Here is a 15,625-nt window from a genome sequence, read left to right on the forward strand (position 1 = left end):
TTTTGAGACAGGGTTTCTCTGTGGTTTTGGAGCCTGTCCTGGAACTAGCTCTTGTAGACCAGGCTGGTCTCGAACTCACAGAGATCCGCCTGCCTCTGCCTCCCAAGTGCTGGGATTAAAGGTGTGCGCCACCACCGCCCGGCTAGGTTTTCTATTTTTCATTGATACCTCAGGTGTATGTCATCAGCCTCTCCTGGGGAATGACACTAAACATGGGCAGATAAGGGCCACCAAAAGGGAAGGCTGATCTGCTGCACCCATGTTGTGAACAATGTGCTGGGCACACTTGAGAATGACACTAAGGGAAGAACATGGCGCTGCACAAGCACTCTGGATTAACTGGACTTTAGTGTAGCCTAGGAAGGTTTAGACCAAGATTAAAAGGATCTGTACTACAATCTCAAGACATCAAGAGAGTAGATGCTGTTCTGAGATAAATAATAGTTAAGCATAGAGCAAGGCTACTGTTATTTCCAAGCAGGACCCAAATTAACCTTAACAAACCTTGGCTGCTATCTGCCTTACAGAATAGAATAGTGCCACTACTGAAGAGAACTCTCAGTGAGCAGGCTCAGATCACTGGGAGTTTGGCCCTAGTAGCCCAAGCAGCACTGCATAGGTAGCCCCATCCAAAGAAGAAACAACTCACATATAAAATGACACTTATCACTCAGCAAAACAAGATGTCTGCCCAAACATCCAAATGTGAGCCACACACAGGTGTTGCACCCAATGATTTTTTTAACAACTTTCTTCTTAAATACTTTTAGAACTTTTCTTCTACTATACGATCCTCTTTCCAGGAGTTCATCTGCTTCCTCTTCTGCAGATGTCAATAGATCTTTGCTTTGCTTATGCTCATCACTGGAAAATTACTTTACTGTCCATATAACCAGCCTTCTAGAAACCAACATTCAAAGGTTGGGGTAAGAGAGGAAAGCAAAGGCAAAGGCTCATTGCCATGAAGAATTTTTTTTAACCTTTTTTGAAAATTGATTTTATTAAGCTCTACATTTTTCTCTGCTCCCCTCCCTGCCTCTCCCTTCCCCTTTAACCTTTTCCCATGGTCCCCATGGTCCCAATTTACTTGGATCTTGTCTTTTTCTACTTCCCATATAGATTAGATCTATGTATGTCTCTCTTAGGGTCTTCTTTGTTGTCTTGGTTCTCTGGTGATATTTGTTCTTTTGATGACCAATTTCTTGAGTTCTTTATATATTTTGGAGATCAGCCCTCTGTCTAATGTGGGGTTGGTGAAGATTTTTTTCCCATTCTGTAGGCTGCTGTTTTGTCTTGTTGACCATGTCTTTTGCTTTAGAGAAGCTTTTCAGTTTCAGGAGGTCCCATTTATTAATTGTTTCTCTCAGTGTCTGTGCTGCTGGAGTTATAGTTAGGAAGTGGTCTCATGTGCCAATGTGTTCAAGCACACTTCCACTTTCTCTTCTATGAGGTTCAGTGTGGTTGGCTTTATGTTGAGGTCTTTGATCCATTTGAACTTGAGTTTTGTGCATGGTGATAGATATGGATCTATTTTCATTCTTTTACATGTTGATATCCAGTTATGCCAGCACCATTTGTTAAATATGCTTTCTTTTTTCCATTGTATAATTTTAGCTTCTTTGTCAAAAATCAGGTGTTCATAGGAGTTCGTACAGCTAGTTCTGGAAGAGCCAAGGTTACACATAGAAACCTTCTAAATATTTATAAGAAACTACCCCTCCCCCAAAAAAGTAAAGACATGAAAGCAGCCTGTATTCCCAGAACTCAGAGGCAGAGACAGGCTGGGCGGTGGTGGCGCACGCCTTTAATCCCAGCACTTGGGAGGCAGAGGCAGGCGGATCTCTGTTGAGTTCGAGACCAGCCTGGTGCACAAGAGCTAGTTCCAGGACAGGCTCCAAAACCACAGAGAAACCCTGTCTCAAAAACCAAACCAAACCAAAACAAAAAAAAAAAAAAAAAAGAGGCAGAGACAGGATGCCTGTACCTTGAGCAAGATGTTAACTAGACTACCTGGAAGTGATGGGTTCTGAATTCACCAAAACCCTGCTGCAATAAAAAAAGAGTGATTAAGAAAGACAACCAATGTCAGTTTGGGGCCTCCATATGCATGTGTAAATACATGAACATGTACCTGTACATACATGTGTACCCACACACACACACACACACACACACACACACACACACAAGCTTATATTCATGAACAACTGAGAAAGTGTGTGTGTATGTGTGTGTGTGTGTTGGATTTAAGATCCTTTCAAATTTCAGATATTAGGATTAGAGATGTTCAAATCATATTATATAAAAAACTAGCAAGCAGTAGAAAGTCTGACTTAGAGGAATATGGTTCATAGCAGGTTTTTTTTTCAAGACAGGATTTTTTCTGTGTAACAGGCCTGGCTGTCCTGGAACTAGCTCTTGTAGACTAGGCTAGCCTCGAAATCACAGATATCCACTTGTCTCTGCTTCCTGAGTGATGGGATTAAAGGTGTGTGCCACCACTGCTGGCTAATCATAGCAGTTCTTACAAACATTTTTAAAAAGTGTTACTCTTTCCTTAGCCTTACAAGTTTCAGAAAGAATTAAAAAAAATCAAATCTATTTTTTAAACTACTTACGATAAATTCTAATATGTCTTTATTCAATGTCACTGCCTTGCTCCATCAGCAGAATATGAGCTGGCGGGGGTGGGAGAGTGGGGGGCATATCTCTTGCCTTATCTCCCAGAGTACGTCCTAACATGAAGTTCAGGGATACATAGAACCAGTCGTCTATACTGCCTAAAGACCTATTTGACCAACTCACCACTGGAAAACTTGTAAGTCCAACTGTACCCTACCCTTGCTTTTCTCCTCCACACAAACTATTACCACCACCCTTTTCCTTTTCCTTTGCTCTTTTGGAGGCAGGGTCTCACAGTTTAGACCAGACTTGATTTTTCAATCCACAAGTCATTCACAAGACAGAGATCCAATGAACAGTTAAACATATATTTCCTTAGCAACTTTATAATAGCATTTTCTCTGGATTGTTTAAAAGTACAGCATTCCAAATCTCATGGTCTACATCATACTTAATAAAGGACAAGTAAAATATAACACTCCATTGAGACTACCAGTCAAGACTTTGGTTTTCTTTTGTTAGAGAAAGGGCCAGAGCCTCTTGGACACACATTCCTCCCTCATTACTCTCTGTGAATGAATGCCATCCTATTGGGAAGATAAAATGACAATGTATGCTGTGATAGTTAGCGTTCATTGTCAACTTAACAATATCAAGAAAGCCTTGGAAGTAGTCCTCTTGACTATATCTGCCAAAATTTATCTAGATTTCATTCACTGAAACGGGAAGACCTGCCCACTGTGGTGAGCACGACCCTCTGGCCTTTATAACGTAGAGAAAACACAAGCAGCAAGCATGTAATCATTCCTCTTTTCTTCTGACTTCATTTACAATTCGACTTGTTGTGCACTATTATTTTAACTACGTAAAGATGTGTTACATTTGTTTATGTTGGGGACTATTATTTTAACTATGTAAAGATATGTATATTTATTTATGCTTCATCTGTTTAATGATGTAAAAATGTGTTGCTTTGCCTAAGGCACTTGGTTGCTAGTAAAAAGGTGACTGAAATAGCTCAGCACAGGAGGGATAGATGAGGCTGGCAGGCAGAGAGAATAAGTAGGAAGAGGAATATAGGCTTGAGAAAGAGAGGGAGACGCCCAGGAGCCTATCACCAGGCAGCCAGACAGAGAGTAGGATATACAGAATGAAAGGTAAAAAGCCCCAAGGCAAAATGTAGATGCAGAGAAACAAGTTATGTTATAATAGCAACAGGGACAAGTATAAGGCTGGGCATTCATAACTAATAGTAAGTATCTGTGTCATGATTTGGGAGCTGGTTGGTGCCCCCCGAAAAAAAAAAAACAACTAATTCTATCAAATTTCAACTTCTCAGCTAAGAAGGATTGTAACATTCCAGAACTGTGAGGTAAAAATAAACTTTTTCTCCCTCACGTTGCTTTTGCCAGAGCATTTTATCACAATAATGGAGAAAGAAACTAAGACATCCCAACTGCTCTAAAATGCTACATGTTCTGCAGGTGAATGTTTGCTGTTATAGTTTGCTCATCACCAGCATGGTTTTGATATTCACAGCAGACTGCCTTCTGATTTCAGGAATACCTGGAAATAAAGAAAACAAAGGGCATAGGTATCATTGGCTCATCTCTCTGAGGTCAAATTTGGTCTGGAAATCTGGTTGAGCAATTACTCCTTGGTCACCAACATTCACAGATGTGGTCTAAGTCCATGTGGCCAGCCATCTCTGTCTTACAGAAGCGAGTCATAGTGTTTTTGTTTTTAAAAAAAAAGGAAATATAATTAATTCAGTGTGAATTTGGCCTCAAGTCAGACAAACAGACAAAATAAGTCAGAATGAAGAAACTTGAAATTTGAGATAAACCCTCTTTCCATCTATTGGTTCTAAACAAAAGTTCCATGACTATTCAGTAGGAACTGAGAGAGCTTTCAAAACATGGTGTTAAGGTATATATTTGAAAATTCTTACTGCATTCCACGCTATCCTAAAGAATTAGTTAGCAAGAATTAAAAAATTAAACTCTCATGAGAAAATGGAGTTTAGCTATAGTACCAAATATGACAAATTAAAAAAATTTATAAACTCAACTGGTTCATAATTTTTTGACCTTCAAAAGACACCATTAAGGGGATTGGGAAATGGCTAAGTTTGTAAAATGTTTGTCTTACAATCAAGAGATCCTGAATTTGATCACCAGGACTCAAGTAGAAATCAGGATGTGGAGCTGGAGAGATGGCTCAGCAGATAAGAGCACTGGCTGTTCTTCCAGAGGACCCAGGTTCAATTCCCAGTACCTATTTGGCAGCTTACAACTGTCTGTAACTCCAGTACATACGTGTCTGTAACTCCAGTACATACATGTAGTCAAAACGCCAATGCACATAAAATAAATAAACAAATCTTAAAAAAAAAGAAAACAGTATGTGGATGCTTATAATCCCCACGATATCAAGATGGGAGACAGCCAGACAGATCCCTAACGAAAGCTTGGTGGCCATCAGCCTAGTCTACTTGGAAACCCTGTCTCAAACAGAAGAAGGAAATAGTTCAGAAACAATACCTGAGATTATACTCTGGCTTCCACATACATCCCCACACACCTACACACATAAGGACAAGCACGCTGTGTGCACATACATACACATACACACAAACACACACATGTACACACATACAATGGAGATAAGGGAGGGAAGAGAGAAAAGGAAAAGAAGGTGAACAATAAAGGTAGGGTAAAGAACTTGATTCCAGAATATTTAAAGACAAATTCAACTAAATAATAACACAACATATAGCCCAATTTTAAAATGTGTCAACTATTTAAGAATTGCCAATAAAAATGTGAGGTTATAGCATGCACATATCCTTCAGTATGAATCCCAGTACCACCACCATGCAACCAAAAAAAAAAAAAGAAAAGAAAAAGAAAAAAAAGAAAGAAAAGAATAGCCAATTCTAGACTTTTTGTCACTGTAACAGATACTGAGAGAAACAGTTTAAAAAAGGAAAAGGAAAGATTTCTTTTGGCATAGACACTGGCTTCATTGCTTTCAGGACTTTGATGAGAAAGAACATCATGGTGAGTAGAGTATTATGACAGAGGAGTAGGCAGAAAGCAGAGAACTGAATAGGAAGAGTCCAGGGACAAGATATATCCTTCAACCTTTCAGAAGCATATCTGTAGTAACACACTGCATAACAGTAGGCAGCTGGAACGCTGATAAGAGTGTGAGAGTGAAGAACTGAGTTAGAAAACCATACTTATTTGCTTTGTAATTTTTTGTGTCAATTTTTAAATGAAAGTTGACTTTTTTATTAAAAATTTTAATACAGTATTTTCTCATTTTACACAGCTATCCCCATTCCTACTTCCTCCCCTCCTACCACCCCAGCCTTTCCCTCACCCCACACCACTTCCATCCACTCCTCACAAAGGGTAAGGTTTCCCATGGGGAATCAACAAAGTTGGACAATTCACTTCGAGGCAAGACCAAGGCCCTCCCCCCTGTATCTAGGCTGAGCAAGGTATCCCTCCAAAGAAAATGTGCTCCAAGACACAAGGACTAGGGATAAATTCTGGTCCCATTGCCAGTGGCTCCACAGACTGACCAAGCCTCACAACTGTACACTACAATCAGCAGACCTAGTTTGGTCCTATACAGGTCCCCTGCTATCAGTCCAGAGTCAATGAGCTCTCACTAGCTCACTAGCTCAGATCAGCTGTGGATAGCAACATCATGGTCTTGACCCCTTTGCTCATATATTGCACCTTTCTTGGACTGGTCTCAGGTAGCTTGGTCGAGTGCTTTGCTGTAGATCTCTGTATCTGCTTCCATCAGTTGCTGGATGAAGGTTCTATGATGACAATTAAGGTAATCATCAAATTGATGCCAGTTTAGGCATCCTCTCTATTGCTGCTTAGAGTGTTAGTTGGGGTCATCCTGTGGATTCCTAGTAATGTCCTTAGTACCCTGTTTCTCACTAGCCCTTTAATGGCTCCGTCAATCAAAATATCTCTTTCTTTTCTCTTCCTCTCTGTCCTTCTCCCTTCTTGAGCATCCTGTTCCCTCATATTCTCCTCCTCCTTCCCCCCTCCCCATGTCTTTCCAGCTTCCCTCCCGCCGCAATACTCTCAATGTTTTCAGGAGATCTTGTATGTTTCCCCTCCCCAGGGGTTCTATGTATATCTCTCTTAGGGTTCTCCTTGTTACCTAGTTTCTCTGGAATCTTGGACTATAGGCTGGTTTGCCTTTGCTTTATGTCTAGTCTAATATCCACTTATGAGTGAGTACATACCATGTTTGTCTATCTGAGTCTGGGTTACCTCACTCAGGATGTTTTTTTCCTAGTTCCATCCATTTGCATGCAAATTTCAAGATGTCACTGTTTTTTTTTTTTTTTTTATACTACTGAATAGTACTCCACTGTGTAAATATACCACATTTTCTTTATCCACTCTTCAGTTGAGGGTCACCAATGTCATTCCCAGGTTGTGGCTATTATGAATAATGCTGCTATTAACACAGTTGAGCAAATTTCCTGTGGTATGAGTGTACATCCATTGGGTATATGCCCAAGAGTGGTATTGCTGGGTCTTGAGGTAGATTGAGTCCCAATTTCCTGAGAAACCGCCACACTGATTTCCAAAGTAGCTGTTTAAGTTTGCACTCCATAAGCAATGGAGGAGTGTTCCCTTTACTCTGTATCCTCTCCAGCATAAGCTATCATTGGTGCCTTTTATCTTAGCCATTCTGACTGGTGTACGATCACATAGTATCACAGAGTCGTTTTGATTTGCATTTTCCTGATGGCTAATTTCTCTGATGTTGAGCAATTCCTTAAGTGTCTTTTGGCCATTTGCAATTCTTTTGTTGAGAATTCTCTGTTTAGATCTGTACCCCATTTTTTGATTGGATTATTTGGTAATTTGATGTTTAATTTCTTCATTTCTTTATATATTTTGGAGATCAGTCCTCAGTCAGATGTGGTGTTAGTGAAGATTTTTTTCCCATTCTGTAGGCTGCCGTTTTTGTCATAGTGACTGTGTCCTTTGCTTTATAGAAACTTCTCAGTTTCAGTGCTGATAAACACGCTCAGTAATGTGGCAGGATACAAAAATCAACTAAAAAAGTAGGCCTCCTATATACAAATGATAAAGGAGCTGAGAAAGAAATTGGAGAAACATCACCATTTACAATAGCCACAAATAACATAAAATATCTTGGGGTAACACTAACCAAAGAAGTGAAAGGCTTGTATGACAAGAACTTTAAGCCTTTGAAGAAAGAAATTGAAGATATCAGAAAATGCAAATATCTCCCATATTCTTGGATAGGTAGGATCAACACAGTAAAAATGGCAACCATACCAAAAGCAACCTACAAATTCAATGCAATCCCCATCAAAATCCCAGCACAATTCTTGATAGACCTTGAAAGAATATACTCAAATTCTTATGGAAAAACAAAATCGCAGGATAGCAAAAACAATAAAGGAACTTCTGGAGGCATCACAAGCTCTATTATAGAATTACAGTAATGAAAACAGCTTGGTATTGGCAAAAAAAAAAAAAAGATAGGTGGATCAATGGAATAAAATCGAGAACCCTTATATTAATCCACACACTATGAACACCTGATTTTTTGACAAAGAAGCTAAAATTATACAATGAAAAAAAGAAAACATCTTCAATAAATGGTACTGACATAACTGGATGTCAACATGTAGAAGAATGCAAATAGATCCATATCTATCACCATGCACAAAACTCAAGTCCAAATGAATTAACCTCAACATAAATCCAACCACACTGAACCTGATAGAAGAGAAAGTAGGAAATAGTCTTGAATACCTGGGCACAGGAGACCACTTCCTAAATATAACACCAGTAGCACAGACACTGAGAGCAACAATTAATAAATGAGACCTCCTGAAAGTTTACTTCTTAAATCAAGAAATGTTTTTGTAGCTAGGTGGTGGTAGCACATGCCTTTAATCCCAACACTTGGGAGGCAGAGGAAAGTAAATCTCTGTCTCTACAGAGCAAGTTACAAGACAACCAGGGTTGCACAGAGAAACCCTGTCTCAAAAAAAAGGAAGGAAGGAAAATTACAGAATACATTTCTCTTCTATCAAAACTCTCCCAATATATATATTGACTTCGTTCACTTGTTTTTGTTTTTGTCAAACATTTTAAATAAATAGTATGTTATAAGGCAGAGGTATCTGAGGTATTAAACCAACCATGACAGTTCAAAGATCACACAAGCAAGTTTTTATTGCCAAGATCCTGTTTTTCACTTGTGTGCTTGGGTAGTTCATTGCTTGTACCTATGGAGTATTACAACAGCCTCACTACCTGACAGCACTCCTGAACCATCCTGAACCAGGTACCTTTGGTGACTTCTTGCTTTGGAAATTCTATCTGAACAAGCAAAAGAGGGCTCTGGAAAGAGGAACAAGAAAAAGATGGAATATTCCTGTAAAACATGAGTGAAAAGGCTCTATGACTCTATGCGTTCTCCTAATATCCTTACCTTTCATCTACATAAATAAGATAAAAATCAACAGACATAGCATAGGACCTAGAAGGCCCTCAATTACTTCTGTCTGTTTACTTCCAAACACATGGGTTTCAGTGGACTGTTACATTGGCTCCAACAGGATGCTCACAGAAGTCCTTCCATCCTGGTGAGGGTACCCTTTTCCTCCCACTACCCAGCTTTATTAAAAGGAGGTCTGTTAAACAAATTCTCAGTAGTTGACCCCAGGCAAATGCATGGAAAGAACAAGGCTCACCTTGGCAAGACTCAAGCATGCCACAATACCTGCTTGAAACAAAACATCCTGTCACTATGCCACCTCACTTAGGTTCTCAATTCTGGCTGCAAAGAATAAATTGAAGCCCTGCCATGTTATTCACACAGTTCATTTTTGCTGATTTTCAGAATGCTGAAAATTCAAACATTTTAACCCATATTGTCTCTCTAGTTTATGGTTTTAATAAAGTCTATGTCTAGTGGTGCTGAACACCTTTAATCCTAGCAGAGGTGGAGACAGGAAGATCTCTATGAATTTAAAGCCAGCCTGGTCTACATAGCAAGTTCCATGGCAATCAAGGCTACATAGTAAGATTCTATCTCAAATAAAACAAAACCTCATCTCTCTGGCACATGGCTTAGTAAGAGTTACTAAGTGGCAATCTATGAAAACAGAAAAAAGACATTAAAAATAAACCAACACCTTTTCCTTGAGGTATGCCAGTGTTTAAACAGAAGAGAGGGCTGCTTTTAGAAGCTCAAAGTCATTCGTTCACAATACACTCAGGGCACCACTGTGGATACAGAGGGAGGGAGACACAGACCAGTTCACATGGAAAGCCCCAATCATACCTTCTCTGTGGTGCAACCTGAAATCCAAGTAGCCACTGGATTAAGAAAATGAAGACTCCTCCAGACAACCCAAGAATTCACCATGAGGTTGAAAGCAAGCAGGCAGATCTCAGCTGAAATCCCTTTTTACTCTAGGAGTAACCAGAATCAAATCAGTGTGACCTGAGTCTACCTCTAAATAACAGCAAAAATGTTAAGCTCTATTAGGATGTAGCACCTTTGCCTCTAAAGAATCATGGTCAGAGAAGTAATCCCACCCTTTCTCAATAACTGAAGGTAAGGCTTTATCAGTGGTGTCTGGTCTGTGGGAGACAACAGAAAAAAACTGAAGGTCAATCATTGCAGCAAGAACAAGATCAGGGACTCTTGAGAAACTCATAGTCTGATGTGACCAACTCTACACTAAGAGTTGCCCCCCCTCCCCCAGAGCACTATAGGGATGCTGGAGGGACAGCACTCATACTGCTAGGGAGAGGATATGGTGGTTTGAACAAGAATTACCCCTACAGATAGATTCATATATTTGAATGCTTAGTCACCAGAGAATGGAACTTTTTGAAAGAAGGATTAGAAGTTATGGCCTTGTTGGAGGAAGTATGTCACTGAGGGTGGGCTTTGCAGTTTCAAAAGCCCATGTCAGACCTAGTCTCTCTGCCTACAGATCAGACTGTAGCTCTCAGTTACTGTTCCAGCTCCAGTCTACAGAGCGCCATGCTCCCCACTATGATGATAATGGACTAAACCTCTGAAACTGTAAGGAAGCCCCCAGTTAGGTGCTTTTCTTTATAAGAGTTACCTTGAGCATTATGTCTATTCACAGCAATAAAACAGTACTACGACAGGGACATTACTGGAATAACTTGGGAAAAATAAGCATTAGTTTTCTTATCGATGGGAAGAGAAGTTAAAGTAAAGAAGGCATCCACAGAAGAGCTTATTGCCAAGACTAGAGTTATAAAGACTTCTTAGATGTTCTGGAAACCACAAATACACTTACATAACAAGGGCTGAGGAGACTGATGTGGGCCATCAGGAATCAAGGATGGAGAAGTTAGTAAGACACTAAGTACTTAAGGGTCTGAACACCTGGTGAACAAGGGGCCCATACCAGAGGAAGATGAAATGGGGTCAGATCTACATTCAAACATGTCTTATCAGAATCTTCTGGAAAATGCACTAGGTCAACATAGGCAGTATGGTAATCTATTCAAGTCTCTGTCAGTTTGCTGACAAGAAAAAGACATGGACTAAGCTGCTTACCATGGAAAATAGAGACTGATGGAGATAAGCTAGAATAAAGCGACGACCAACTGAATGAAGATGAGAGCAAAAGATACATAGATCCCTCTGGAATTTTATAGTTTAAAAAAGGCACAAGACTAGGAATTCTCATTAGGAGGTTACAGAAATGGCTCAGTGGATAAACACACTTGCTGTGCATGAGTGCTTGCGTTTGAGTACTCAGAACCCATGTAAAGTCAGGTGATGTAGCATCTATGCCCCTGGTGAGATGAGAAGCTGAGACAAGAGAATCCCCAGAAACTCAGAGGCCAGCTATCACAGCAAGCCCCTATTTCAAACAAACTGAAAGGTGAAAACTGACACCCACAGATGTCCTTCACCTTCAACAAATGTGCTTCTGCAAACATGCACACATGCACAAACATATGCACAAAAACATTTTTTAAAAGGAAAGAAACTCTTCTTATGGATTGATTGGCAAGTAAATCTCTGGAAGAGAAAATAAAAGTCCCCAGGGAGAGTGATCAATATGAGATTCATTTTATAACAACTCCAGTATCTAAGAGAGATGAACTATTTTCACATTTTAAATATACTGATTGTACTAAGCTAATTCTAACTACAAAGCTTAATCTGGTTTTCTTAATGAATTCTAAAATGAAAAGAAAACCTTTTTTCCTGAGACATGGTTTTTCTGTGCAGACTCGGCTATCCTGGAACTCACTCTGTAGACCAAGCTGGCCTTGAATTCACAGAGATCCGCCTGCCTCTACCTCCAGAGTGCTGGGATTAAGGGCATGTACCACCAACACCTGGCAGGAAAACATTTTTAATATACTTGATCATGTTGTTTTCTTGGAATATTATGAATATTATGAGTTGTCAAATATCTCAGAACTCTAGAGATAGGCTTTCTCATGCTTACACAATAGCACTGGCTATCTGATCAGCTTAAGAACAAAGGTTCTGCCTCAAAAGAACAATTTCTTAGAAGAGTAAAGATAAACTAAGAAGAAAACCAAGGTACACTTCTGATTGGCTGTGTCCTACAGTTTAAGCGACAACCTCAACCCCTCAGAATGCCACCCAAGGCCTCCCTGTTTTCCCTTTTCCATCCCATGACAGCCAGTATAAGCCAGAGGAAGCTCGCAGTGGAAGGTTTCAACACCCACAGGCTCTGTCTTACCTGTATACAATTCTTTCCCTCTGTAAATCTTCCAAGCCACAGCACAGCTCTGCAGCATAGAACACGGCTCTCGGCTCCTCAAAGCCAGGGTTGCCCAGATTGTAAATGTGGTACTTCAAATCCCCTCCATTCATAATGGTTAGCACCAAACACAAGGCATCCTTGGTTTCATAAGTGTAGGCTAAACTAACCTAAAAACAACAGCATCATAAAAAAAGATACACACATAAAAAAATATGCTTGTTCAGTCTTAACTTACTGTATTTGCTAACAATAATCTGAATTATCTGTTAAGTTTGTAATAGAACACCCAAACACTATGTGCTTCAGAGAACTACACACCACACACCATGTCTCTGGGCCTTTACTTAGCAAATAGCTCAGTGCAACTCTGCATGGAAAGTGACTTCTTCACACTATGGTCTGATTGTGTGACACTAAGAATTTCTGGAGCACCTGCATTCAGCAGTTCTGGCAAGATCTTGTTGTTCCACACTCCTCCAACATTTGGTGATGTTGATCTTTTTGGTCTGAGCCAGGATGGTCAGGGTATAATGGCTGATGATTGTGTCATTTTGCTGTTTTGTGATGCTGAACCATATCCCAAATCCTTAATTTTGGAAGACTGGTTGCACTATGTAACCTAGGTTGGTCTCTGACTCATTATATAGCCAAGGCTAGCCTTGAACTGTAATTCTGGTTTTAATTTGCAATGAATACTCCCCATACCTTTTCATTAATTTATTAGTCAGTCACAGCCTTTTTGTGAAATGCCTTTATGCTTTTTGTTTTGTTTTGCTTTTTGAAGAAATGAGATTTGCCCAGATTGGCATTGAGCTCCTAGGAGCAAGTGATCCTCCTGCCTCAGTTTTCTGACTAGTTAGGATTATAGGTGTACCTGGTCAAAAATAATATTTCTTTTCCTCTTGGTTGTCTTCCTATTGGTTGGACCTAGTGCCTCACATCTGCCAGGCTAGTACTCTTCCACAGAGCCACATTCCCAGACCCTGGTAAGTTTTTCTTCACCGTTCTATTGTCTTATATGACAGTTTAAACACAAATGTACACATGCACACATGAACTCACCCTGTTAGGGTTTGGGTTGTGATTATACTTAACTCATTTAATTGCTAGATCAACTGAGAAGAGCCAGCATCTTCACAACATTGAATTACCCAGTCTAGGATCATGGTCCCTCTCTGTTAAGGCATTCTTTAATTTCTTATAATAGAATCTTACAGTTCTAAGTGTAGAAGTCCTACATATTATGTAGGACTTTTGCCTAGACTGTGATGACTCTTGGTGCTATTATAAATGTTATTAATATTCTTTTCATTTACAGGCTAAGGAGATGGCTCAATGGATAAGAGTGCTGGCTGTGTTGACTTGAGGACCTATGTTTTGACCCCAGTTTAAAAAGAAAAAAAAAGAGCTGGGCATGGCTATGAATACCTGAAATCCCAGTCCTGGGGTAGAGGGGAGAAAGAAGGATTGATGAGGCTTGCTGGCCAGCTAGCCTAGCTGGAAAAAAACAAACAATAAATAAACCAGCAAATTCCAGGTTCAGTCAAAGACTCTGTCTCAAGAAAATAAGGTGAAGGGGGCTGGAGAGATGGCTCAGAGGTTAAGGGCACTGGCTGTACTTACAAAGGTCCTGAGTTCAATTCCCAGCAATTACATAGTGGCTCACAACCATCTGTAATGAGATCTGGTGCCCTCTTCTGGCCTGCAAGGACGTATGCAGGCAGATCACTGAATACTTAATAAATAAACAAATCTTTAAAAAGAAAAGAAAAGAAGGTGAAGGGTCATAGAGTAGGATACTTGACATCCTCCTCTGACCTCTGAGTGCACATAGGAGACAGGAGTTGGCAGTGCACACCTTTAATCCCAGCACTAGGAAGGCAGAGGCAGGTGGATCTCCTTGAGTTTGAGGTCAGTCTTGTCTACAGAATGAGTTTCAGGATAGCCTCTAAGGCTACACAGAGGACTCCTGTCTCAAAAAAGCAAAGACAAAGAAAATATATAGGTGTGTGTTTATTATATACTAACATGTACAGACAGATATACACACATGCACACGCACACCTCCTAACTGTGGCTGATTCACTTCTAGTCATTTAGTTAACCCCAGGTTGGCTATCTACAAAGTCTAGGAATATCTCCACATACAATTACATTGTTCAAAAATACAATCTTGGGGGGCTGGAGAGACGGCTCAGTGGTTAAGAGCATTGCCCGCTCTTCCAAAGGTCCTGAGTTCAATTCCCGGCAACCACATGGTGGCTCACAACCATCTGGAATGAGGTCTGGTGCCCTCGTCTGGCCTGCAGACATACACACAGACAGAATATTGTATATTAAATAAATATTTTAAAAAAAATACAATCTTTTACTCCTTTACTTCTTACTCTAGCTCTAATTCTAATCCTAATTTAACCTTAATTACTTTCCTTTATTTTGTTGTACTGGCTAGAATTTCCGAAATAATATTAAGTAGAGATAGTGAGAATGGGTGCCTAGACATGAGGGTGGGCATTCCAATAGCATCACATGGTAAATAATGTGTGTTAGAAAGTAAAACTAGTTTGCTTAGAGCTAGCTAAGTTGTAAGCTTAGCTTAGGTTATAAACTTAAGATGGCTGAGCCATCGTTCTAGTCTAGCTTAGAAGCTCTTAATCATAAATGGGACCTAGATTTTAATAAAAGGCTTTCTGTGCAACTATTAAAGTGGCTATATGGTTTTTCCCTTTATTTTAGTCATGTAATAAATTATATTGATTTTCATTTATAATAAAATGAATAAGTCCAACTTGGTCAACATTTTTATTAAACGTTAGGAGAGTAAAGTTGCAGAGGGCTGGAAATGAGGAGAGTGGGATGAGGTATCCAGAGCATACCACTGTCCACACTCATTAGCTGACGTATGTCGGACCAGAGTTAAACTGAAACAAAGACCCTTACTCTCTCTCCTCCTGTGAATGAATATCCATCCCACACACAGTTAATGCATATTAAATAATACTGAGAACCATTTATCATACCAGCCTTGATCTAGGAACCAGTGGCAAAAAAGACACCAAAGGGTTCTGCTTTTTTATCCTGTAAATACCAGACAGTGAAGCAAGACAATGTTTCTCTACTATCTAACAGCCCTATATGTCCCAGAACTAGCTCTGCTGGCCTGAAACTCACCAAGAT

The 15,625-nt window shown here is 39.9% G+C and overlaps 1 protein-coding gene across 8 annotated transcripts in view; it reads right to left on the reverse strand.

The window, feature by feature from the left end:
• Window positions 1-15,625, reverse strand: part of Grk4 (G protein-coupled receptor kinase 4) — a 69,796-nt gene that overhangs the window by 25,983 nt on the left and 28,188 nt on the right. For 7 of the 8 annotated variants that reach the window (XM_050140907.1, XM_050140906.1, XM_050140909.1 and 4 more), the window contains one exon: window positions 12,425-12,615. In XM_050140907.1, coding sequence (XP_049996864.1) covers window positions 12,425-12,615 — 191 coding nt within the window. Of the gene's footprint in view, window positions 1-12,424; window positions 12,616-13,876; window positions 14,514-15,625 lie in introns of those variants that run through there. The other variant, XM_050140911.1, reaches the window with a different exon arrangement.

This window comes from Alexandromys fortis, unplaced genomic scaffold (genome assembly GCF_014885135.2).
Source record: "Alexandromys fortis isolate MF-2015 unplaced genomic scaffold, M_Fortis_MF-2015_v1.1 scaffold_7, whole genome shotgun sequence".
Lineage (NCBI taxonomy): Eukaryota > Metazoa > Chordata > Mammalia > Rodentia > Cricetidae > Alexandromys > Alexandromys fortis.